The 26,337-nt window shown below is 46.4% G+C and overlaps 1 protein-coding gene across 2 annotated transcripts; it reads left to right on the top strand.

Moving 5' to 3' along the window:
• On the top strand, nt 1-25,574 carry LOC146198839 (alpha-2-macroglobulin-like protein 1). Of its 2 annotated transcripts, none has more exons than XM_084594326.1 (34): nt 1-185; nt 5,977-6,074; nt 6,845-7,023; nt 7,411-7,602; nt 8,654-8,709; nt 8,910-8,979; nt 9,042-9,155; nt 9,385-9,469; nt 9,929-10,034; nt 10,340-10,454; nt 10,627-10,766; nt 11,410-11,613; nt 11,900-12,115; nt 12,984-13,301; nt 13,829-13,981; nt 15,586-15,661; nt 16,475-16,596; nt 17,141-17,276; nt 17,803-17,971; nt 18,462-18,690; nt 19,153-19,401; nt 20,076-20,127; nt 20,234-20,329; nt 20,771-20,944; nt 21,319-21,572; nt 21,687-21,897; nt 22,638-22,807; nt 23,153-23,302; nt 23,470-23,550; nt 23,756-23,868; nt 24,120-24,207; nt 24,299-24,367; nt 24,853-24,955; nt 25,325-25,574. In XM_084594326.1, the coding sequence occupies exons 2-34, from the start codon at nt 5,995-5,997 to the stop codon at nt 25,426-25,428; spliced, it is 4,674 nt and encodes a 1,557-aa protein (XP_084450452.1). In that variant the 5' UTR covers nt 1-185; nt 5,977-5,994; the 3' UTR covers nt 25,429-25,574. The 2 variants fall into 2 exon arrangements, with proteins under 2 accessions (XP_084450452.1, XP_084450453.1); XM_084594327.1 differs by lacking the exon at nt 1-185 and adding an exon at nt 5,324-5,470.
• Nucleotides 25,575-26,337: the final 763 nt, after the last annotated feature.

Raw genomic sequence — 26,337 nt, 5'->3', positions numbered from 1 at the left:
CCCGGAGCTGTTCGCTTTTGTTCAGGCTCGAACTGTCCAGTCGCTACGAACCCGGCGTGTGTGTACAACGAACACGCGGATTCACCTGACGGCGTTCGGCGCGGTCGGAGCCCGGTACAACCAACCTCATACGTCTGTCTGCGCTCTTCGTTTCCCCCAGTCAATCAACGCCCAGCTAAAAAAAGGTCTGTGCGAGCCGGCAAAAGTGACTACGTTGTTGTCGTTGTTTCAAGGTTAGCTTGCCACCGCTCTGTGGTTTGCCTAAACCTCGGTATAGGCTGCGGTTGCTTGGGCTTACGCTGTATATTTTAGTTTTGTTTTGTTCTTTATTTATTCATTCAAGTTTTACATGCGCTCAGTAAACATGATGAAAAACTCAGCTAGGTCAACTTTCTACTGTATTATCGTTCCTCAGAAAACATATATCGCTCAAATCGTTTAACTGTCAAGTGGGCATCTGTTGTCCTCTGTTTAAAGGTGTTAAGCAGCAAATAGCGCCGCTATTTGCAAAACTAAGGCGTTAGCACATTATTTCCGCCACTTGCTTTAGGGAGTATTAACATTGTTGAGAAAAGTGAGGCTTCACTCAGCGTGATAAACCAACACTTTCGGTCAAGAATTTCGGTGAGAGGCTTACATGCAAATGGGGTATGTTTGGCGGGCCTACCAACCTGCGCTGAAACAAATAAACAGTTCTATAACAGTGTATCAGAAAGCGAAACAATGGGTTTATTGCCACATTAGCATTATCAGGTACTAGCGTCGGTCCCACGTTGACTACTTAGTACTCTCTCCTCTTTATTCTATTTCCCCTTGCTACATGAGAGGTAAATGTTCTCTAACCATCGACAGGTTGCTACTGGGTGCATGTCGTTGACCTTGCGGACATTTTTTCCCTATTCATGGGGCGCGTATGTAAAGAAAGAAGCAGTTTTACGGCGAACGATCACCAGAGGTTTCCGCCGATTCCAACAGCTGTGCAGGTACCTGGCTATAAATCATGGGTAGCATGGGCCTTGAAATCCACTGCAGCTTCAAAACTTGCTTAAGATTTACTGTTTAGAGGGCTTAACAACTCAAAGGGACATCGATAGGTTTGGGATTACTTAAACCCTGGTGCAGCAACCATTGCTGATTGAAAAAAAAAAATGAAAAAAACACTGTCGAAATCTTAACGCATTTTTCATTCCTGCATTTGCGAAACCATACAGTTTAAGACGAATATTACATTAGTTTTATTCTCCTTTTTTATTGGATATAGCGAGGAGCAAGATGAAATTTGGGTTAAATCTAATAGCGGAGCATGGTTTAGTACAATTAAGCACTTTATTGTTCTGGGTGCAGCAAGATTACAAAAACATAAAAAAAAAAAAAAAGCAGCCCGCAGCATGACTGAATATAAGAAAATTTCATATTCTGGTGCAATTCGTCTGAACGCTCGGGGTCATTTGAGCGCACTTTCTACTTAACCTTATGTGTCTGTCGCAAGTGGTAATTCTTCTAAGCCGACTTTTTATGGTGACAGTCCCGTTCAACAATACAAACAATTGCCAGCACGAGTCCAGCCTTGTTCCTGTCCGGGTTCATACAAGCACAGGTGTCATTCATGTCCTGCCACTGTGACATTGATGTACGGCGAGTACTTTGTTTCTCGTGAAATACCGGTGGCGCAGCTGTTGGATAAAAATCAGAAAGACACATGTAGAAGCCATATAATGCCGCTCCACACTGCACGTGCGACTGGAGACCACGGAAGGAGGAAGCTGGGTAGCTTCTTTTTATTTATTTTTTTTTTTTTTTGCACTGCTCGGAGCATGCAGCAATTCTTACAGAGTGACAGCACGTACTTGCCGCTTAAGAAGAGCAAAAGAAGATCGGAAGCGAGAAAAAAAAAAAAAAAAACATCGAGAAGGGAAACCATCAACGCACGCAGCGAATTTTTTTGAAATTGACAAACAATGTGAAAGGTAACCAGTGACGTTTAGCGGAGTTAGCAAACCGTGTTTTCTATCGGCAAGCATATCATGCGGCAGGTGGTACCTGGCCTAAGCGGGAAAAAAAGAACTAGCGAACCTGATAATCGGCCAGTAACGTTATTCCTGCTCTCGTTCCATTTTGTCCCTAAATTATACTGTAGATCTCCATAGGATGGCTACAGCTTGGTATACGAGCATAAGGGGAAGTTCCAAAAGAACACGGCTATAAACCTCTTTTTTAAGTATTGTACAGCTCATGTCCCTCTACTGTGGCAGCCTCATGGGCCTGCCGTTGCAATAACCCTCCAGGCACAGGACGGCCGTGTAGGTTTTACAAATTCAAAAGACAATGATGTATTCTTTCTTTTTTTTATTCTATAAATGTGTGTAGCCATTCCTGCTACTGTTTGCATCCCGTCCGCGGCAGCCGCTTTTCGAGGGAGGCCAAAAGGTCGCTTTGAGACGTTAAACCCCACAGACGAAAGCAAATCATACTTATTGCATTAATTTGGTGCAGCTAATCCCTGACGGCTTGAATATATGCAAGGAGTTCTAAATTAGGATTTTGAAGTTTTCACAAATCAAAATCATTGAATTTTATTGTAACGCAGAATGGCCAAATAATATCAAATAATAATCCCTTAGTTGGCTTCAATATGTTTGTTATAAGTGATGTTACGTTCAAATAAGTCTTGAATGTCCCTATTCCCAAGCAACGCACTTCTTTCAGATGCAGTTATCACTATTTTCAATGCACTGTCGCCTTCTGTGTACTCATCAGTCATTGCATTTTTAAAATATTAGGGCTGCCACTTTGCCTCACCAAAATTAAAACCCGTGGTTTTTCTACACGTCCAGTAGAGAAGAAAGAGGAGGGGGGGATGGTATATACCTCCCCTCATTTCATTGAATGCACTCGTTAATTAATGGCCGTTATTTTTTTTGCCCTGGTGAGCCGCAGAAATGGCTCTACCTGTTCTCCTGTAGCCGCATACCCCTCCCGAATAGAAAATAGATATGCACCCATATACGTTCTCGGGAAAATTACTGCTTACATCCCGGACCTAGCGCCGATATACTGCTTCTTAAAACGAAGCAACCGTGTGAACGGTACACTCTTCACGTAAAGCGAAAACGTCAACAAAGCAGTGCTACGTTGGTGCCGTCGGCAGCCACCCTTTCTCTTTTATAGCAGTACATAAAGAGAAATCTGCGTCGGATGAAGAAGTGGACTTTCCAAAGTTTCCTTCCAATGCATAATTAATGTCCGTTACAATGTGCAACTCAGGAAGCTGCAATTATGAAAACACCCTTTACATGCCATAAAATATAGGCAATTCAATACGTGTATTAATTGTGCGGACAGAAAGGATATTCGCGCGCAAATGCTAGACGCAACGTTGTGATCCTTATGGCGCGATGACGCGCCGTGGCATTGAATGCGCTGGAGAGGCATGTAGTATAGTAGCAAGCAGGTTTCCGGCGTAGATTGTTCGCACGTGTTGCCGCTGCGACCTTCGGCAAGCGAGTCGAGGTGGCGGGGTTGTGTACGGGCGCTGCCTGCGACGACGCCTAATATCGCAGACACAACACGCTGAATGCCGGGGATGGGCTAATCTTCGTCGCCTCAGGTGGCCGACTATACGGGAGCACACCCGTGGGACGGACGCACCAGCGATAAAGAACTACTTCGCGCCTGCGGGTTTCCCGTGCAGACGCTGACGCCGGATATCCAGTGTCACGACAGCGACAGGCTCGAGGAATCTTCTAGGAAATCAAAAGAGCGCCAACAGTAGATTTATCAGTCCGAAGTCGCGCGGAAAATAGGGTCATTGGCAGTGGGACGAGAAATCATGCAAACGGGACGGCGAAGGGTTTCACCAACGTGAAGCATTAACGCGCTGTCAATTTAATTGATCCAAGTGATCAGCATGTCAATCTTTTCCAGAGTTTGCACCCGATTTCTGTTTTCTTTTTTTGCTTAAGTGACTGATTTGAGAATACCAGAAATATTTTTTTTTTTTAAATTGTCTTCTTTCATTTACATAACTTTCAAATAGCTACCTAACGCACCGTTTGTTTATTTGTTGCTATTTACTGCAATTTCGACGAATATAATGTTGTTTTCTGCTTAAAATATTGCAGGCTAGCTTGAAGTCAATTCTGTTTGTAGTTGTAATTATTGCAATAACATTACTTAGGCCGCGGGGAAGAAGAAAAGCAAGGTGTATTCGTTCGAGACCTTCTTAGATTCCGTGAGCCTGTCATAAGAGGCACCTTCTTCAGTGAGCTGTCACGCAATCGCCTTGACACGTGGAAGCTACTTTAAACACGCCACGCGGCGCAAGGCCAGACATCATTACGCTTGGCGGGATGATACAACACCTAAGCATTGCTTGATCTACTCATTGGCAACCACTAATTTGATCCATTAATGGACGCTCTAGCCTCGAACGACGCCACAACAAGACGACCATTATGTCTTAAGGACGTTCGCGCACGAGCACGCATTAGTAATACGCTCACTTCCTAAGCTCGCTTACGTTCATCGCAATGGGCATCTGCCAAAACTGCTTTGTTATTCCCGCCGACCGTGTACTACCGTGCTTTTAAGTGTTTCCGTGCTCACTAAGCCATCCAAAGACAGTAACTATGTGAACATCTATGCCGGAAGTGATCCTGACGGAAACAAATTCTCAATCCATCGACCTTGAACGGAAGGGCAAGGTTAAGTAAAAAGTTGCCAGGATTTGGTATGCAAAAATAAATGCTTGATTTCAGATACAGCACACTTCGCTTGTCTTACTGGCGAGAGTGCCAAATTCTTGGAAGCGGTGGTTTGCTTGTAGAAACTATACAAGTCTCGGGGACATTCGAAGCCGTACACGGAATGATTGCACCAGGAGAGGGAAACGAGCGACTTTCCCGTATCTATGAACGGAGAAGCTCATTAATAGCGACGCTTTACCGGGTAACAAGATTAAAGGCGGTACGAAACAAAGAAAAAATCAAGCACAATAACGCACGGGGGAGCAACGCGGCAAAAACAAAGCCATATACACACTGGTTGTGAACCCAAGCGTGCGCTACCGTTTCCCGGAGTGGCGACAGACGCATGGACCGCACACCGAGGCCGTTTTTCCTCGATGCGTGACGCATCACCCTTTTGCCAACTGTGACGCGCTACACGTGGTTACTGTCGCTTATGTCCTTTGGTGACTTGCCGATACGCCATGCACTGGATGGTGGCAGCGCCGGCGCAGTACTCGTTGGGCAAGGGGCGGGGACACTTATTTCGCCCGGAAAGGCTCAGATGTCAGAGCGATAAACGCTCGACCGTAGAAATAGGAGAGCATCGAGCTGTCGGCTTTCACACTGCGGCCTGCGCGTCTCAGAATTACACCGCGCCTCCAAGGGGGTCCCATTCCGTTGGCATCAGTGTTTGCGTTGGCCATTGGCACTGTTACAGGGATCGACCGCTTCGAGGGGAAACGGTGAGCATTTTAAAAGTAGTTATTACGGACCGAAATAAGGTTCCCTTTCTAAGGCTTCTTAATACTATAGTTCGTGATTGATGTTAGGGGCTCGTGTTTTATTGCACCTCGAGCTGTATGAGAACGCAAAGCAAAATGATTAATGTTTGAGGGGACACCTCAGGCCCCTAGCAAACCTTCTACAAGAGGGAGATATCCAGCATTTCAGGAGTTATTGGCACTGTGCCTAGTTTTGTTTCCTCGAAAATTACATTTGGTGCAATTCGTAGCGAGCCCTTCGCTCCTGCCCACATTGAATGCTTGCGTACCACTGTAACATTTTACATAAGCCTGTTAAGTGTTTTTTCAATAATGAGTCAAAAAAAATTTTTTTTTTTTTTGTTCCTGCTGCTACGTGCGATTCCGTGCCACTCGCAGTGTGCTCCTGCCATGTTGCGTGTCTCTCGTATTGAAGCCTTCAAGCTTGAACAGGTTGTGGCTTGGCATTCTTTGCTCATTCAATGCAGGTGCCGTAAGCCTCCACCATGGCGTCTGGCTGGACGCGCCGGCTGCTACTGTTGGCAGCTGTGGTCACGCTAGGGACAACACCCACCGCCGCCTCTATGTGAGCACCTGCCCTAATACGTTCCTTTCGGCCAACCTTAGCATGTTCCCGTCACGGTCAATACGTGAATACTGGTCTGTGGTGAACGTGATGCTGAGAAATTCCGGAAGAGCCTCCGAATATGTCTTTTTTTTAATTGCGATGAACTGTAGCAGCACAGCACAACTCGGTGAGCCTACTGAAGGAGAGGAGTTTGAAACGTCTATAAGCAATTGCCGTCACCGTAAAGAGCCATATAAAACGAGAGCAAGGAATTCAAAATCTAAAACCCTTAGTCAGCTGGCTTGCTATAAGGCATTTTGCTAAGCGCACATACAGTACAAGGGGGTATACTGAAAATTAGTGGCAGGCGTGGGCATCGCAGAAATTTCGCACATTTTACTGACAAAGCCGGCTTTACCGTCTCGTCTGTCCGCGAGCTTCCTCAGGAGTGGTGAACAAATACACCGTTGCATTCTAATGTGTGCTCTCCATTACATGGCTACTGGAAGCAAACTTGTGTTTCAGTGCATACATGCTTGTTGCACACCCCGTGCAGTCAGGTTGTCATTCATGTTTACGAGGCATGCCCTATGACACGAATGATTATTTGAACTGAACTAAAGTTTTATATCCGATAATCTAATTTTAAGACGGACTAAAATCCATGATGGCGAACTTATTTTATTCCGATACGGGATCCTTCTGAGTGCATCACTGTTCCATGTTTTGTTCTTTTTTTACCTTTCCTCATACATGCAATTAAGTAAGCTTGTCATTCTATCGTACAGAGAGTACCTTGTGACTGCACCCGGATACATCACCCCCAACTCGGACGTCAAGATCACTGCTATAGTAACAAACCCAGCGTCAGCTGGCCAGCTGAAGGTAGAGTTATGGGGCACTCGATCAGGAATCAACCAGAACAGCACAGTCCTGGCAAGTCGGACCTACGAAGTTGACGCAGCCGGTACGCACCCAAATATCTCTCATCAGCGCTGGCACCCACATTTTTCATCCCCATCCACCGTCATGGGTCATGAGCGCAGGCGCTAGAAAAACGCATGACGGCCGAATTGCTACACTTAATCCCTCCCAGCCTCAACGTGTGTGCAACAGCTCTAGTCTGGCTACAACCTGCGCTACTCCCAGATGTGTTCCCTTGCCAGCAGAAGTTACTTCAAAACACGTCACACTATTACAGTAACAATGAAAACATTAAAGTACGTGGCCAATTTCCCAAAGCGTCAACTGGAACGGCGTTTAATTGTCCTAGAATCCTATTTCGTTCACATGGCCTCTCGGTGACTGTGCCACCTTCCCATTCCCTTTTCTTCCCTCCTGTTTGTTCCTGCAGGTATTGACTCCGAGCTGCAGTTTCACGTTCCCGACCTGAGCCCAAGCGACTACTACAGCTTGTACCTCGATGTGACCGGAGAGTTCGGCAGTGACCGATTCTACAACAGATCGTCTATTCAGCTGGAATACGTGAACAATATCAACGTCGTCGTTCAGACCGATAAGCCCATGTACCGCCAAGGCAGCACAGGTATTTCCTCTCAACAGAGCTCTTGCCCTCTGCGGCCTTTTACAGAATTTTTTTACTCGCCACACCTTTCGCCTTTATTCACATACCTTGGCCTATTCAGAACCTGATACTTTTATTCTTACCAGTTGTCGACGTTCCCAAGTGATGAAGAGCTTGCCCTGTAGCTTCCCAGCACATTATTTCTTCAGGGATCAGCCTCTCGGTATTGCGAACATTGTTCGCAAAATGCGTTTAGGGTCATACCGCATTCAACAGCTGAGATGGAGACTTGCTTCCGCGACATGAAGTCTTTCTATTCATCAGTTCATCTCTCGTTGTGGGTTCCGCAGCGGCGTGCACTATCGACGTGGTTCCGGCGCGAGTTGGCACTGTAATCTATACTTAAAAGTCTAGGAAGCCTTCAAACCAAATGTCTAACATCAGTCGCTTGTGCGCCTGATGCGTTTGTGCGCCTCAGTGCGCCTGAAACATTGGAAGTGCCGAAGCCTTCCTATGGGAGCAGGTCCGTCGGGAAGCGCTAGAGCCCGCCACAATCGGGCACTTAAAATAGGCGAACTGACTTCAGACTGCTTGCATAACGCCTGCCCTTAATGATATGCTGTGGACGATACGCTTCACACTGCACTTCCAACCTTTCCGGTTCTTTCTGTACCTCGCAGATCTTTTTCTAAAAACATGACAGCTACTTACTTTACCTGAAACTGCGGTTACATGTCGCCAATGGAGTAATGTTTGGGGTTAGTGCAATAAACGCAGTTCATTTTTATGCTGCCACATTTCTGCCACCAGTATCAACATTTTGACGCAATTAAAATACTTATTTCGCAGTTCTTGGCATTTCGATGTTCTATTTCCGTCACTTAGCTAGCACACGTGTACCGTACACATGTCACATATTTAATCCTTTCAGAACAGCATAACTACACCTTCCTACAATACAGCGGGCAGAATTCCGCGCTTCGGCATTTTTCAAACAGTGCTCAGACTTCTTTTGACCAAACCGCGCTCGGGTTGTATGGTTCCGTCAACATGCTTTTTCTTTTTTTTACAGTGAACTACCGCATACTACTGCTTGACAACAATCTGTTACCTGTGAGGAACCAGCTGGTGAGTTGATGCGCTGAAGATTTAACCAAGCCATTCGCAGTTAATAGTTCAGGCGATATTTGCGTCCTTTTTTTTTTCGCACTTCAGGCATTCAAAACTTCGAATCGAGCACCTTTGCCGCCATTGCACACGGAGATACACTAGTATGTTAACAATTGGTTTCTTGCATTTCAACTCACCCGGCTCTCCTCCTTCTGTAGGCTAACATTACCATCACGAACCCGTATGGTCAGCTCCTGTACCAGCAGCAATACGTCAACTTTACTGACGGTACGTATATTTTTCTAGCCAGCATCGTAAGCTTAGTCCTGACCCTTATTTGCGATCTGTAGGCCTCCTACAAGGCTCCTACGACCTCCTTGCCATTACGGACGAAGGCACATGGACGATAAGCGTGTCGGTGGGCACAAGCTCCGGATCGACAACGTTCCAGGTCCAGGACTACGGTAAGTCCCTTCTTTGGCATGGTGCTCACGGTCAAGATATTTCATCCTTAGGTAGTGGGTGCCGCTTCACATAATACAAAGATATGAGTTCTATAAGCAGCCTTCCACACTACCTTCTCTAGTATGAATATCCGCTTAATCCTATAGCAACAGATCTTCAGCAGAACTTCGCCGTCAAAAATACATAAAATGCAGTTTGAAATTCTAAGTGTCTTCTGTTTCCTTTCAGTGCTGCCGAAATTCTCGGTTACCATCACTCCTGACCCTAACGACGTCGTTACAAATCCTACTGTGCTCTACACTGTCTGCGCAAAGTAAGCCGATGTCTATTTTCCTTCCTTCGATTACTTCTCGTACTGGCTAGTGTTCACAATAGTGGCACTTCTTGAACTCATTACCACACCCTACCCGGACCGCACACAGCGCCACTCGCAGCCATTAACTGCTATGTATGGCTCGCTACCTGTTTCTTTTAGCAATTTCTTGTGCCATTCTTTATGTTCCCGCTGCACAGAGCGCATTGCACCCGATTTTTTCATTACTTATTGTTACTTTTGGCATTGTGCGCAATTGAAATAAGCCACTTACATGCCGTTTTCTCCAGTCACCAGCTGTAATTTGCAAGGTGCCTCACTAGCAACCTTCGTGGCCGCTTTGTGGCACCTCTTCTGGAGGCCAGCACCCATCATATTTGGGCTGTGACTGCGCTTTACGAATCTGATCTTATCCTTGTTGAAGCATCACGTAATGCCATCACGATTGCTTGCTTACAGGTACACCTATGGGGAAGATGTCAAAGGCACTGTGCAGATCTACACGTCCCCCTTCAACTACTACTACCCAGTGCGCCAGAAGCCAGTCATCCTTCGCGTAGCTGAGGTACCAGATCACTTTCTTTGGCTCATGAATTCCTCGTTTAATTTTCTTTTGATAGCCTGAGGACATCTAATGTGTTCGTTAAGCATTTCAGCTAGCTTCGGAAGCCTGTCGGGCCCCGAACAGTTTAGCAAAAGGCAGGGAGATCCTGGTATGCTAAAAAAAGCTAAAACGGGCGGGGTTTTTCTTATGGCCTTCGCTAACTGTATACTATAGCAAGGACTGCAATTTAACTGTATCTTTCTTCTTTATACGTTGCGTCATGCGTTGTCTCTTGTTTAATAGCCTGAATTTTCATTCTTTGTTAGATAAACGGCTGCTACGACTACGTCTTCAACGTATCCCTGCTCAACACTGTAAACTACACGTACCCTACGTATCCTTCCATTAACGTCACTGCCAAAGTCATCGAAGACGGCACAGGTAGGCTATACAAAAGCTTTTTCAAACCCTTTCCGGCACAGACTTCCTCGGAGCACCCAGACTATTTCACCATTGCAGTGTTGAATAAAGTGTTTGCTCACTCTACCTTTGCTATGCAAAAAAGCTATGCTCAATCAGTTTTACACGTGACTAGACCAGTGTTTCTCTACAGGTGTCTCGCAAACTGCCACGGAGCTGCACAGCCGTGGAACCACTAGACTGAGGCTGAACTTTGGAGAGAAGTACAGTGCCAACAACCAATACACTAGCAGCGACAACACGTTCAAATTGAACCTCCTCTACAAGGGAAAGGTAAGGAATCTATCGAAACTTGACCGTAAAGGGCTGCCTTGCTGGCCGCCCTTTTGCTCCGCATATCTGTGCACCCACTTGGATGTTGTTTTACGCGTATTATTCCCAATTCTAAAGATTGCTTTATCAATGTACAGCGGTCTCGAAACCTCTCATCAGTGGCTAGGTTAGCCCTTACGACTCATTCACTTAGCTCTCTTCGTACAACCCTGTCCAGATTTGTTTCCGAGCCTTACCGTGTGGCTTGTAATCCATTGCCAGTGTCCAGAAAGATTTTTCGTCCTTCTCCGTCCAAGGGTGGGCGGAAGCACAACGGAATCGCAGTGATCCTTGCTTGATCGGTGCCTTCAACTCATCCAAGGGCCGTTGTCGTTTTTTATTTTTGCGTAACTTCTCCATCTGTGTGACCTAGCACTCATGCTGTCCTTTTCCGCCGCCCCCCTCCCCTCCTTGTTTTCTTTTAACGATTGAGAATTTGCATAAGACGTCTCGATTCGTGAAATTCTACTCCACGCATTTAGTCCCCGTTTCACACCTATAACTTTATTCTGCTCTCGGGAGACAACTCTTAATGTTTCGCTGTCTACCGCTAACCAACTAGGCACCTTGTAACGTCTACATGCCACGATCCGTCTTGTTTCAGCTTTACGTGCAAGAGCTCGATGGAACCCCGCGCCCGAACGAGCTAGTACAGCTGTGCATGTTTGTCGAGCGCAACATATTCAAGTGGCGCTCGTGGGAGACCGACAACGTCCTCGCCTGCCGAAACTACACCTCTGACGCTGACGGCTTCATTGGCTTCAGTTTGCCACCCTTCAACCAGCGAGTCACTGGCGTCACTGTTCAGGTGGGTATAGAGCTATATCGAGTATAATCGCTACGACTGAAATCTTTCTCCTTATCACACGCATTTATTGAAAAAAAGTTTCATTTAAAGGCCGGAAACATAAGTTTCTCACTTATCGGAACACCACGCTACAGAGCAAGCTTTTGAAGATTGCCGTTTATAACCTCTACTTACTCCCATAGCCGCTTAACATCGAGATTTTAATGCTCTAGCGTGGTTTCAACATGTAATCCTGTCCATATCGCTAACAGCCTCTTCAATTCACATCCTTTCCGTTCACTCTCAGGCCATCGCTGTGAATTTCCCGCGTATTGTGGTCACGAATGGTCCTACCCTCGAGAAGCCGACGGCACAGCTCAGCCTTGTCCCCTTCTACTCACCTACTGCGAGCTCCATACGCATCGACCGAGGAGACGGTAGCGTATACACGTGCCAGGCCCAGTTCACGCGCCCCATCGTGATGACTGCGGACGCAAACACAGACTACCACATCTTCCTCACGGTAAGCTTCATGAGTCGCGACACTGTCGGGCAAAAGCAGCCTCGGTTCGTCGCTTAGTGCGCAGGCTCTCAAAGAGCTTATAGTACGATGCGGCCCTGCAGCTGTTCAATTCGGTGCTTCAGATCTGAACACTGCATTCTGCAGTATCTCTGGTTTCTTATGAAGCGAAGAGTCTCTGCACCACTGATGCAATCTGTACTAGTTACGTATTGTATAGTATTGGCTTCTACACCCTATCGATTCATACCGCGGGCACAACCGCATTTGCACTGCCATATTTTATTTCAGAGCCGACGTCTTCACAACGGTTTTTAGACCTATCAAACCACATTTGTGTCAAGCAGGTTTTCCTGAAGTTCATGCCCTCTTATTAAGCACGCCAAAATGGCTTTACTGCATGATTTGACCATCCTATCTGCCGTTATTTTTTTTTTTTTTTGCCATTCTACCTGCCATCACCTGATAAACACTGCAGCCCTATTGCTGCCCTTTCGATCTTTGCTTTCCTTCGAAAGGCAGTGAGATGCAGGGACCGACTGTTTTCCATCTTGTCAAAGGAAATATCGTCCTGTTTGTCTGCTGTTCTTTCCTGAAGGCCAGGAATAGTGCCAAAACAGCCATTCACATCTTTCCTTACGTCCCGCTGCAAGGTTCAGTGGTTAGAAAACTCGAATACTGAGCCAAAGAACGCGGCATTGTACTGTGCGATGTCATTTCACGATAAAAAAAAAAAAAAACAGGCAGTCCAAACTTCCGGCGTCCTCCACTACGGTGTCTCTCATAGCCAGAGTCGCTTTGGGACGTGAAAAACCTACAAACCGAACTAAACATCTTTCCTTCTCATAACCTTGACTTGTGGTCACCGCAGCTCACTTCTGGCGGCCGAATCCTGGAGACTCAGAACTTCACGAAGCATTTTACCGAAGCCGAGCTTACCATGGACCAGTCAGACGGCAACGAGATAAAAAATGGCGACCCTCCGTCCGGCAGCTCGTATCCCCAGGTGGTAGAGCCGGAGACCGTGCGTTCGGTGGGCAGCTTCGAGTTCCAGTCGAGGCTACCCGCGGACGCCAGTCCCAAGGTGCAACTCCTCGTGTACTATGTGCACCGATGCCCTGATGGATTTCCCATTGAAGTAGTCTCAGACTCGGCAGAGTTCAGCGTCCAAAAGTGCCTGGAGAACAACGTAAGCACACCAGCGCACCCTTTCAGTTTTATCTGTATTTCACTACCTTGCCGTGTTTGCAGCATGTCTTATGCCGCTTAGTAGTCCTTCTGATAATAAAATAAAGCCGTCAGATGCAGTTTAAGCAGCTAAAGGCACTGCTGCTCTTCATACCTTGTGCACAAATAAACATCTGCTTGGCAGAGTACAACTTCAGATACAGTTTTTCTGGTTTGGAGAGCTCTTCGTCCAAGCAGAGCATTCGCGCTCTCATGGCCATGATCACAAGACCTTCATAAAAACCCGTTCCCCCTTTCTCTCTCCTTCACACCTTAATGTGCTAAAAACAGTGCTTCTGATGGATGTCATTTCTTGCGTTTTTATAAAATATGCGTTAGAGCCCCATTGCCCCTTCTCCCCATGCACTTTGTCTTCCCTCCTTGAGTGTGTAATTGAATTACATACAGAATGTTTTTGTAAGAATCGTGTATTCCTGGATCCTTGTTTCAACCGGCTCAGCCTACTTTTGTTTTTGCAATTCCCACTAGGTGTCCCTGGAGTTCGATCCCAAGAAGGCTCTTCCTGGCTCTAACGTGTCGCTGTCACTCGCTGCTGCCGGCAACTCCCTGTGTGGTGTCGGAGCCGTTGACAGCAGCGTTGCCCTCCTGGATGGTTACAACCAGCGTAATTCAAGGGACGCTGTAAGTTGCACGTCGTCTATGCTTTCATTCGGTGTAAATGCCGGACTTGTGCTACCTCGCTTATTCACTGTACACGATTACCACCTGGCTCTGAATTTCACTTTAGAAAGCCCCGATGCTTTAGTATTCAATCATACACTCCTTCTTCCGGGTTTCTTTGCTCTTCGTAGTAATGTCTTGGTCATATTTTGCGGAAGACATTCCTTCTACTCTACTTTCTGTCAGAGTGCGCGACTGTTAGTCCTGAGTCGAGCAAGTCTCCATTCAATGAAGTTCGCAGTATGGAGTGCCCGTCAGTACTTGTATGGATGCAGATGCCTCGGCGATTCATAAAAGCGTCTCTGAACTACTGCACGGTGAATGCCCCTCCTGTATTCCTAATTAGCCCCGTCCTTTGATAGCTGCATCCATTTCGCCTTCATCTGACTTTGTCACACCCTGCTACGCATTCTTTCCCTACAGTATCTGGTTTGTTATCCTCTATACACAAAATGCCCGGTCCATGACCACTTGATCTCGATTTTTCACCGAACACATTCCTACAATACTAGAATACTTCCCTCTTGAGCGATACCGTAAGTTACTAGACAACAATGTCCCTATAATAATCTGCTATTCCTTTCCGGGGCCACTGAACAATACCTTAGTCTTCTGCATATTAATATTTAGGTCTGTCTTCCAGATTTTCTTGTCTAGGACCTCAACCATATTTTGCAATTGATTTCCTTAGTTTTCAAGGCAATGTCATCGGCAAATAGCAGTTTACTAAAGTAACCTAACCTAACTGCTCCAATTCGAACTCTCTGAATACTCCATCTAAGCAAGCCGTGATTAGTACTGGGGAGTGTCCTCGTGCCTAACATCTTTCCTTGCAGAAATTTTCTTAATTCCTTTCTGCAGAACTATTGATGTGCAGCCACTACGGATGTCTTCCAGCACTTTCACATGAGTCTCATCTCCACCTTGATTTCTCATTGCCTGCGTGCTTGCTAATGCCTTGTTCTATTACGAGCATTTTTCTATCCCGTGGTACATAGTATTGGTACTATCGATAGCAGAGTACCCTTTTCAAAAACCTGCTTAATTCCTTGGTTGATTAAAGTACGGTTGCCCTATTTCTATTGGAATTTACATTAGTAGGCAACTTGTGCGTAACAAGCAGTAATCTGATTGATCTAATTTCTCAGTATCCCCTGTCTTGTAAGTTAAGATAATGTTAGAGCTCAATGAGTCCGGTATCGTCGATGTACCCAGCTTCATTTTTAAACAGAGCTTCAAGTGTCCATTTCTCGAGTTCTTTTTACCGTAAACGAATACTCTTCCTGTTTATTGCTAAAGCCCCATTTCGAAATTTATGGTGGCACTGGGTATGGTTCAAAATTTACCTTTAAGTTTTCATGGAAATTACAGGATGACTACTCGTTACGACGTTCGGCTCGTTTCGTTTCTTTGGTACCGTGATTATTTTCACTGATGTCCCTATAGACAAAATCAGTCTCCAGGACGTCGCCAAATGACATTACTTAGTCGGCGACATCTCTGCAATAAGACCACATGAATGTTTGATAGTTCCCTTAACCTTGTCCGGCTTGTTATCGTTGCAGCTCCTCAACCAGATCAGCTACTTCAACTACAGGTACACCCGCACTTCTCTTGTCAACCAGAGCTACTGCTACGTCGGTGAGTGAGTCTTTTGTTAAATGTTTTGCGACCCCTAAACCACTTCACACTGGCTCAATCGCGGTGTGCCAGCAAGTCCTCTCTTCTCTCATTCTTGCCGCTGGGCGATGCGTATACTCGCTACTCACGCACTCCGGCTGCTGATATCAACATGTGAGAGGTGACTGGAAATGACTTCATCGATTTTTCTGCTTACATGGCTGTTGAGAACACAAGTGTTGGTTACTTGTTACATGCCTGTATTCTTGCATTCTGTCCCCGATCACGCCAAACCTTCTTTCGAGAAAACGCTGAGCTAAGGTGTGGCACTCTCTTCGCGATGCAAATTCCCAACAGCTTATGCTTGTATGGCGTACTTTGTGCTACCACTAAGTAGACTTGCATGGCAGCAGCGCCTGGACTTGAAACGCGATATGCGTCTCATTGGGACATCTGCACAAGGAAACGCAACCGCTATCCCTTTATTAAAAACTAGTCCGAAGTGTTTTATAAAGTGTTGACATATCAACGAACTATTTGTTATTATAGAATCCTTCATTACAGCTTTTGTATCTCGGCCATTACAGCTTCAAGGAACATGTGGCATCTTATGACTTCGTGCTTCAGTATTCTTGTTCCTGTCCCTTCCACCCAGAAAACGGCAGATTAGTTCTAGAAACTTCTCCCCTTCGCCTCTCTGCATTACTTCCGCAGCCGCAGTTGTCCAAACCTACCGCTAAATACAGCGCACCCTCTGCGCACCCGCATCGTCACTTCTGACCCACTCCATTAGCCTTTATGCAGTCATTTCTACAGCAGCTGTTTTGTTTGCAGACGGTTATCTCTACAACGAACCCTACGAGAAGTCGGGCGACACCCAAGGCAAAGCCCGAAAGAGGAGGCAAGTCCTGGCCCCTTCGGTCTCCTTCAGCTACGACTCCCTGAGCTCATTCGAGGTAAGTTTCGTATGATGCAATAAGTATAATTATACGTACAGAAATTCGAGTGCCCAGCCGCACACGGCGGCCATACCTGCATGAAGGTGTTCATTGCATTAGCGCACTTCGCTACGTGTGATGTTAATCGCCGATTAAAAAAGTCACCTGCCAGCATTCTTCCCATTCTATCACTTGCACTATAAAGTGAATAATTCACGTCCTCTCGTTATGTCTTCCCTCCTTGGACAACCGCTATCTCGTACAACTAGAATTTTTACCTCCTATCTAAACTCCCTGCCCATGCCAGCAGTGCTTCCTTTCTCTCGCCAACCGATTTTCTCATCAAGCCATCGGTTGCGTGACTATATCGAACGCAGAGAAGTCTATTTTTGTTCTATTGAGAGCACCTCGACTATACATTGCAGCTTTAGTTAGACCCCCTCGATGCAATAAAGTTGCATCCGGTGTGTCGGGGAGAAAGTCCCGCTCCTCCCCACTGCCACTCTCTTTCCCACTGCACTTTGTCCTTCATTCCTACACCCTTTTCCTCTTTTTTTCGCAGAACACTGGACTTGTAATCTTCACCAACCTGCCAGTCCAGACGAGACCATGTCCAAACCGTGCGTTCCCTGGCTATCCTAACAATCAAGTTCTCGGATCAAGCAATCGCTACTATCCCTCTTTCGGAGGTTTCGGAGGCAAGTGAAAGAATTCAATTCCCTTCACTTCAGCATTTCTGTCCCATACAGCTGCCTCGGTCAAGAATAGTAATCTAATTTCTCCAGGCACATGTTGCCCCCCCTTCACATTCACCCTGGCAAGCTAGTCATTGCTTCTCAGCAGTCCTTAACAGCCATGCGTCCGACAAACGCCGAACACAACGACTCCTCAGGTGTTGAATGTGCAATATGTACGCGTGCGCGTTATCACTTGCCTATATCAAATGCGCACTTCGTTGCTGTCCCTGGACATGTGACTACAATGTAATAAAATTTAGTCTCTGCAGCATACACAAGAGTACGGCAGAAGAGTACTGCAGACATGTGTATGCGCTGCAAATACTGTTAAACATGTCTGCAAGTTTTCAGACTTGTACTTGCTTTCATGTTATCGCCAACGCCCTGTGTGAAAAGCGTAGTTTATAGAGCACTCCTCCAAGCTTAACACAATATTCAAATGACATTCCGGTTGCGTTCTAAGGACCTTGTCTTCCTCTTGTACCAGCTGTCAACAAAGTGGCTTTTGCTCCGAGCGCCTCCGGCGCCGGCTTTGCTGGGCCCGCACCCATCGCCGAATCTGCGCAAGACGACTTTTCGGGATCTGCCATCCAGGGAACGAACTCTGTTCGCACCCTCTTTCCGGAAACGTGGCTTTGGCAAATCAAGAGAGTGAGGTAAGAATCTATTTTCAGTTCAGTATCGGCACCCTCAACTTTCGGTCGGAGCGACACTTATTTCCTCGCGTAATGGGGAAACTGTCCTAATCGGCGCGGAAATATCAATGGGTGACGCAAAGCACACGAACTGAGGTGCAAGCGAACAGTTAAAATGGTCCCGCCTGCGTGCTCTCGTCTGACTTTTTGCCGGCGGGCATGTGTGGGCTCTGATAGCTTTAAATCGCTCCTGACTTTTGACACTTCGGCGTGCATATAAACTTGGAGGCTGCTGTCAAAAAGGTCCCGCCTATAACATTTCTGTGACTAGTCATATGCCCTATGCAACAGCATACGCAATCGGGCTGAGTCAAGTGCACCTTCGGGCAAACGGGATAGCTTAATCTTGTGCGCGTGCATTAGCTGGTTTCCGGACTTAACCACAATATCCATAAAAACAAATACGGCATTATCAGAAAATAGACAATCGGTCAATTTATTCATCTCTCAGCCCTGACGGATCCTTGGTTTACTCCGAGACGCTACCGGACACCATCACTACCTGGCAGGGCACTGCCGTGTGCCTGCATCCGCAGAATGGCATCGGCCTCTCCCAAGTGGCCAACGTCACCGGTTTCCAGCCGCTGTTCGTATCGCTAACTTTGCCGGCATACATGCAGCGCAACGAAGTGGCCACTGTCATTCTCACTGCGTTCAACTACGGTGAAGAGTGCGTGGCGGTAAGTTACGGCAACTTGAGATAAATATATGGAGGAAGGGGTGGGGAGGAGGCTTGAATTGTAGAATGACTTTAACGGTATTTAACTAATGACTATACCTGCTGGATAATGGGTTTTCTAGAAGAAAGCTCTCTACCACGCTAAACAAAGAATAACGAAGGGCATATTACAGACATGCTTACTCTGTCCTCGATACAAGGCACCTGTCCCTGCTGTGCCGGTGTACCTTGCAGCGTTTTCAATAAGCTGTTCATGTATCCTTTTGAGGCGAATGCGATCCTGGCCTAGAGTATCAAACATGTCATAGTACTTCTTTCCTTACGTCGTGAGCACGAGAAACCAACTTCTCTACGAGAAGATTCGTAATTCTCTCTATCTGTTTCTCCTATTACACACGCCCGCACCTTCCTCAATCGTATGGAAGACAAGTTTCGATGCCGAAATAGAAACTTCTGCTTCCAGGTCAGGGTTAGTCTGAAGTCCCTCGAGAATCTCCAGGTGGTGGGCGGTCCCAACAGCACCGACGCGCTACTCTGCCCGAACTCCAGCACCTCTGCGTCCTTCCCGTTCGACGTGCGTGCAACAACGCTCGAAGTGTCCCGGCTTGAAGCCCGTGTACAGACAAGGCCCGAGGCCCAGGCTGACTATCCGGACGTGAAACTGTCCAACGTCAACTCGAGCGATACTGTCATCCAGACCATCGATGTTAGGGTAAGTGTGACTATCCTAACTACGCAACTGAAAGGAATTACGGCAGCGAGCCTAGATCGCGTTAGTTAACGCCATTGGTTAATGGTGCCTTCATAATTGCATTTCATTAAATAAGTGTCGTGGCCGTAACTTCAATTTCTATTCAGTTTGCTTTGTCATTCAGTTAGCTGCGATCGGTTCGCATCAGTTATTACAGCCAGGTCGAAAAACGTGTTACAGGAAGGTTATTTGTTTGCATTTTTGACACAACTACCCATAGTGTTACTAGAAATTTCGCTTGTCGCTACAGGTTTACTGTCACAAACCGCACAAGTTTTATAGTGCAAAAATTTAATTTTCTGTGGGTCTTTTAGGCGGCAACCTTCGTATGAGTTGTTCAAACATCATAATGGTAGACCATATAAACGCCATTCTATAGTGATTTTACAGTGCATGAGCATTCTCGGAACATTAAAGCGCACATCTACATACGCGAATTTACTGAACATAAACAGCAGTGACACAAATGTCTGTATTCGACGCCTACAGCCTTAACCCTTCGGACGGCAAAGGTGTTAAAAAAACCACCATGGTATTCCTATTCGCATCTACGAGCTTTCGACCAGCATGCAAACACATCTTGGCTGCTAATTCCCCAGTGCCATTATTTCTGATCCATGCATTTCACATTACAGCCTGAAGGCTTCCCGATTCGGCAGATCGACACGTTCCTCCTGTGCGCGTCAGGTATGTTAACTTGTTCACGGTCTCACAATTATTCAGTGAGCTTCAGTGTCTTTTCTCGCATGCTTCCTCCACGTTTCCCTCTAATGAATGCACTCACTGAATTTAGGCGATGCCGATAACGCTCCGGACACCGTGGACATCAGCCTTCCTACACCAAATGCTCTTGTTGAAGGCTCTCAACAGGTTGTACTAGTTGGCACAGGTGAGTCACGGACATTCTCTTACCTTGTTCGCCACTCCTTAGTGATAAATCTTTTGTTAAATATTCCTCTTCCTGTAGACCCTCTTGTATTTTGCTAGTTCAACCGGTCTCTCGTATTGTGCGACAGAGCTGCTTTAAATCTCGTTTCGCCTTTTTTCAAATTCACTGTTTGTACAAGCGCTCTTTGGAGTTTATTACTGGGCATGTGGAGATTTCTATCCTATGCTACCAACTACTGCCCGAAGTATTGCTCTTGTATTTGAACGCTTGCCGAGGCTTGGGGAGGGGACATGGGTCGCGGGCTTGCCTCCCGCTACTGCTAGTCTACCAATTCAGTAGAAATAAGCTATCCCCTGCTGTCGGTTACGATTAACATAAGGCTCCTGATCTTCACCATGTTGTATCGTCTGTTCCTCATCGAAGCGTCTCTATTTGCTTCAGGAGACATCCTCGCACTCAGCTTGAACGACCTGTCTGTTCCCACAATCACCTATTCAAACGCCGAGGGAACACTGGCTGTGCTTGCCTCCAGCGTCTATCTCCTGAAGTACCTCGAGCAGACGGCGACTTTGACTGACACGGTGAACTCTGGCCTCCAGTCCCGCATTCGCCAAGGTTAGTTACGAAATGTGACTGGGTACGCTAAAATATTGCCGCTGTTGAATGCTGATGTGGCTCTGCTGCTTCTTTAGTGTTTCAACAAGCATATCGTTTTCACATAAGAGTACCAATTCCAGATGGCATTCTCCACAACCAAAATATACCAATGCAGATATTTCCGACAAGCACTGCCACAATCGTTTCTATTTTCACGCACTCTCATCTGCTGTTCGGAGCAGCAATTATCAGCTCCTCATGGTGCGCATTTGTAGTTATCAGGAGCACTTACCTTCAATAATTGCTGCCTGGTATTCCTTCTGGGCACGCACGTGATACGCTCGTTACATTACACCGAATTTATGGCAATATCACCTTCACGTTTCTTCCAGCGTCACAGGCTCAGTACAGCTTCCGGTCTTCCGACGGTTCGTACGCTCAGTTTGGCTCCAGCGAGTTCCCGAGGAGCGTCTTCCTCACCGCTTTCGCGGTGAAAGCCTTGACCGCAGCCAAGCAATACCTGGGTGCCAGCGTCGACAGTGACATCGAAGCTAGTGTGCGTTATGTTCTGCAAAATTGGAACGCTGCTACCGGTTGTTTCGTCGAGAACCAGCCCGGCTCGTCACCCTTCGGCCCCAATACAGCCGTAAGTCCAGATTCTTCACGCGCATTACGAGCATCTAGTGCGACGAACACAGTATCGTGTATGCGTTTTGCTAATTTCTTGCATAAACAGCATTTTGTATCATTGATGTTGCAGCCCGACTTCACCGCGGCCATTGGCGTCATGCTTCTGGAGAGTGGCTTTAACTTCACGAACATCACGGACGGCGTTCTCCAATGCATCGACGCCAACAATCTTCCTTCCAACCACACAACGGCACTGAACGCCTACTTTTCGGCGCTCGCTGGCCGCGCGGACCGAGCTAACACAGCCTTGGACACGCTCCTTAGCGAAGCTGAGAAAAACAGTGAGTGTGCACGTGTCGAAATCTTCAAGTCGCACTTTGGTTTTCGCCGTCGATGGAGCTGTAGGTGACGCCAAAGGGTGCTAAATCGCGCGTACAGAGAGAATCTCATTGTTAAATTGCCTTGGACAAAACCTGATTTTTATGTACCTTTTACGTAATACTTCCTCCGCGCTATGGTAAGGGCACCACATAAAAGGCTGCTAGTGTACGTTGTCATCAAGAATCGATGCTTCACATGCCAGGAGTCCCCGGTTACAACAAAGGTAGAAGTTTAAATGTCTCCATCGAAAGTTCTCGTCAAGGTGACCGGCACCTGATCTGTAGAATGAAACTCTCGTTGTTGTGTGCTAGCCATGCAATCCAATGTCATTCTTCTTACCAACAAGTGGTAAATAAATTCCTCTAGCTATTTGTTTCTATATACTTGCATCTGGGACGCCCTGCCTTACGTTTGTTTTAACATCTGGGTTATATCTGGGCTCCTACTGGTCCGACGCCAGGGGAGATATTTCCAGTCGTATGACATGCAGACCCCCCCCCCCTCCCCCTGGAGTGTTCCAGTCGGCTTCTAAATATGCAATATTACTGGGAAATTTCTGTAACATCGGTGGTGTCCTTTTTTTTTTTTCTGAAATTCTCTCGTGTACTCGATTTTATGGTCGACCTAGCGCAGTCTTGCGTTCGGGCTTCGTCTTGCCAACACTCACGGTACCTTAATTTTTATCCTCTTCATTTCACAGGCGGCTTGACATCGTGGAGCGGCGACGGCCTGACTTATGGCTCTGCGGACACTGCTGGTTACGCCGTTCTCACTTTGAAACTGCTGAACCGAAACCTGGGAGAAGCCCTGCCCATCGTTCGCTGGCTCATGCAGCAGACCTACGCCAGATACACATTCTCCTATTCGGAGGTATATGCACCACCTTTAGTTTGTTTGTTGCATGTTCATTATCGCCTCTAGAAAAGTACGTATTTGTAATGTTCTAAACACTGAAATGATAAACATAAACTGCTCAATAAGTGCAAAAATTTGAGACATGGTATGTCTTTTCACCACCTGTGTTGGAAGCTTCCTGTTGAGTAAGTTACGTTTTGCTCGCAGAATAATTTTGGTGATTTTTCGAATAATTTTCACGTCCACCCTCCCTTTCGTGCATAGTTTACCTTAAACCTGCTCATAAGTAGCGTCTCTAAATTCACAACTTATGATTGAGATTGTATATTGATGTTCATTCGCGCTTTCACTCCCCTCCAGGTGTACACAGTCGCCATCCAAGCATTGACCCAGTATTCGAGCGTCGCATTTTCAAAGAACACTGACTTGACTCTCAACGTCGCTGTCGACAGTTCGTCGCCTGAAAAGGTCTCCTTCCCAATCGACGAGAAGAACAAACTGCTGTACCAGGTACCTTACATCTACTGCGATATTCATTGCGCTCAAATGTTCATGATAGGAAGTTCCCCTGACTTCAGAGTCCGACATTTTCAAAGTTGCCACGTCGTATCAAAAGAACCATACATCTGAAAGCGGACGTCAATCGTTAGTACAATGTCGGACAACTTTGCTTGCAGGAGCGTCTTTTGAACAGAAGCGAGTCTTACAGCTTCAAGGCATCCCTCGCCGATGGCAGTGCCGGGTGTGCAGCTTTGCAGGTGAGTACTTCATAACAGCCACCGAAGCGAGAAAGAATTCTACGGAACCCCATGTAATTGCCTTTTCAAACTGTTCTGAACTGGTTTAAGTCTTCCGTAAACCATTCGATAAAATGGTGACCATGGTGATTAAATGGTGAATCAGTAACTTTCTTAATGTGGTCTACATTAGAATTCTAGTCGCTGATACTGTGAAACTGTGCAGGTTAAATACTATTACAACTCGAGGAACAGTCCAGTCCAGCGAGGAATTCAAGTTAACGCATCGACGACATCGGGCCCGGACTGCAACACTCTTCAACTGGAAATATGCACACGGTCAGTCCAGATGAGTTTCCTTTCCCCGCACACTGCACCTGCCCTTGCGGTCATCTGATCCTACAATTATTAGCCTGGCAGAACCAAGCTTTCCTTTCTGGTAGCTCAAAGTTTACAGCGTTTTGCTCTCGTAAACCAAATATGACATCCTATATAAAACGCATTTGACACCTTTACCGGGCTCTCCTAATTATGCCGTTCCTTCCTAGCTATTAAGTTAACTTGCCCGCTTACCCCCTCTTTTGTTTTAGATACACTGAAGGGTTCCTGCGTAGCTCCGCAATCGTCCAGATAACTCTGCTTTCTGGTTACTCTGCGGATGAACAGTCGCTCAAGAATGTGAGTTACGCAAAGAGTCGCACTGTCACTCGCTCGCTTTAGGACAATTTCTTCTCCAGAACATTTTTAACTGTGGTATATTTTTTTGCAGTTGGTGAGCAACGGCGTCATTAAGCGATATGTCGTCAACGGCAACCAGATTCAGCTCATTATTCAGACGGTAAGTGCTGCCGCTGTTTTAAATCCATAGCATTCATTTTGAATGAGTCTGATCAGTCTAGTCTCCGTCGTACCCTTCCATATGTCTCTAAAACACTGATGATCTGAGAATCGGTGGCCGAATATGCCATACACACGTAAACGTTTGCACTACATTGAAGACGTTTACGTGTTTGTGTATGCCCGTGTGCTGTGCGATGTCAGTGCACGTTAAAGAACCCCAAGTGGCCGAAATTTCCGCAGTCCTCCACTACGACGTCTCTCATAGCCTGAGTCGCTTTGGGACGTTAAACCCCACAAAACCAAAACCAAACCTTGAAGACTGCCAGCATTTCCTATGGCGGCCGACACTTGCATTCAGTTCCTTCTCAGGATTTGTCCTATTTGCATTGTCGGGTTTTGAAACTCCTCTTTTAACACTTGATGCGCGAAGCGAAAACTAACAAGATGGTTGACCTTAAACATGACTACTTCGTTATTTTGCAGCTGACAATCCAGCCCACTTGCTTCAGCATAACGGAAAGCAGGTACCTGCCAGTCGCCAACCTCCAGAATGCGATCGTGGAGGTGTACGACTACTACCAATACCGTGAGCGTGTGATTTTATTCTCTGAACGAGGGTAGTCTGTAGCAGCCCTTGCCCTACACAAACCAGTATTCTTATTTTCGCAGCTGAGTGTATTCCAGCACGATGAACTCTAAGTTTAGTTCCTTGCATGAACAAATGCCTGCTGCGGTGCTGAAGCGCGATTTCATTCTTAAAGAAAATCATGTGCGCTTAGCTTGTAGGCGGAATGTCTGTAGCCATGCATTGCTGTCGCACGTCCCATTTGTTCCACTCTGTGGCGCTGAGGTATCGTAGTTAATTATTGGCTCAGACTTGAGATTTCTACCGAAACTATATGAGGGAAAAATACTTAGAAACTGACCTTCATGCATTAACTTTTTGTCAACGCAGAGTACAAGGCAACTGCTGGGTACGGATTGGAGGGCGACTGCACGCCTGCAGAAGTCGCACCGCCCACGAGTCTCAACGAAGTGGACAGCGTATTCTTCGTCTAGTGATCGTCTCCCATCTTTCTCTCCATTCTTCATTAGTATTCTAAGCGTCGTGACAAACGATCTCAAGTGCCTACGAGTCATCTGTCTTGTGATGTCTGTATTTTAGCCCTCGCTTCTCTCATCCTCAATAAACGTACGCCCTGAAATTCTGCTCTTGAGTTTTATTATTTCAATATCTAGCGCAAAGCGATCGCAAGGTACAGCCTTCGGGAATCAAATGAAGACCTCCAGTTTTCACTTGATTCCTGTAGTCTCGTCAACAGTCGGAATAAATGAAAGGGACGTGGGTGATGCTTGTCTTCGACCAAGACCTCCGGCGCTAGTTTCGGTTCTTCAATAGAGCAGTAAGCTGCATTCACTAAGATGTGTAAATATTCGCTTTCATATTAATGAAGCAACCAATTTGTGGCTCTAGTAACTTTTTCTACTTATACAATGTATGCTCTCATGAACGTATTTTCTTTGCTAAGTTCAAGCGATATCCAAAACAAAACTCGAACCAGCACAGTTTTCTCTTTGATTTGTTTTATTTGCTCGCGCATTACCATCTGCTTGCTAACAGCCCTAGTTCGCTCATATCGTACCCTGCCCCTATCAGGCAGGGATATCAACTCGAAACCCCCGAACGAATCTTTACAATGCGATGGTTCCGACAAAACTGTACAGCTTTCTTTTATAGCCTATGGCTGCGCATGGGTAGAAGCTAGGTAGCAACATTACCCAAACATTCCACCTAATCTGATGAGGAAAATAATAGTTAAAGGCTGATTCGGCACCTTCCTAGCAGGTCAATTGTGTGAAAAGGCCAGCTTTCAACGTTCCTGTCCACTGCTACTCTTACTGGACAGAAGTTGCCGCCGTGGGAGTAGCATGAGCTGTAAAAGCAACGCTTGTTCTGGGGACTATCGG

This window comes from Amblyomma maculatum, chromosome 2 (genome assembly GCF_055883805.1).
Source record: "Amblyomma maculatum isolate TAMU_Amacu chromosome 2, ASM5588380v1, whole genome shotgun sequence".
Classification (NCBI taxonomy): domain Eukaryota; kingdom Metazoa; phylum Arthropoda; class Arachnida; order Ixodida; family Ixodidae; genus Amblyomma; species Amblyomma maculatum.
This window is presented reverse-complemented; position numbering and strand designations above follow the sequence as displayed.

Bases quoted from the DNA above. Each gene is read 5' to 3' on its own strand.
- LOC146198839 (XM_084594326.1), top strand. From the start codon at position 5,995: ATGGCGTCTGGCTGGACGCGCCGGCTGCTACTGTTGGCAGCTGTGGTC. The intron at 22,808-23,152 runs GTATATGCACCA...ACTCCCCTCCAG, and splicing joins ACACATTCTCCTATTCGGAG to GTGTACACAGTCGCCATCCA. The intron at 24,956-25,324 runs GTGAGCGTGTGA...TTGTCAACGCAG, and splicing joins GTACGACTACTACCAATACC to AGTACAAGGCAACTGCTGGG.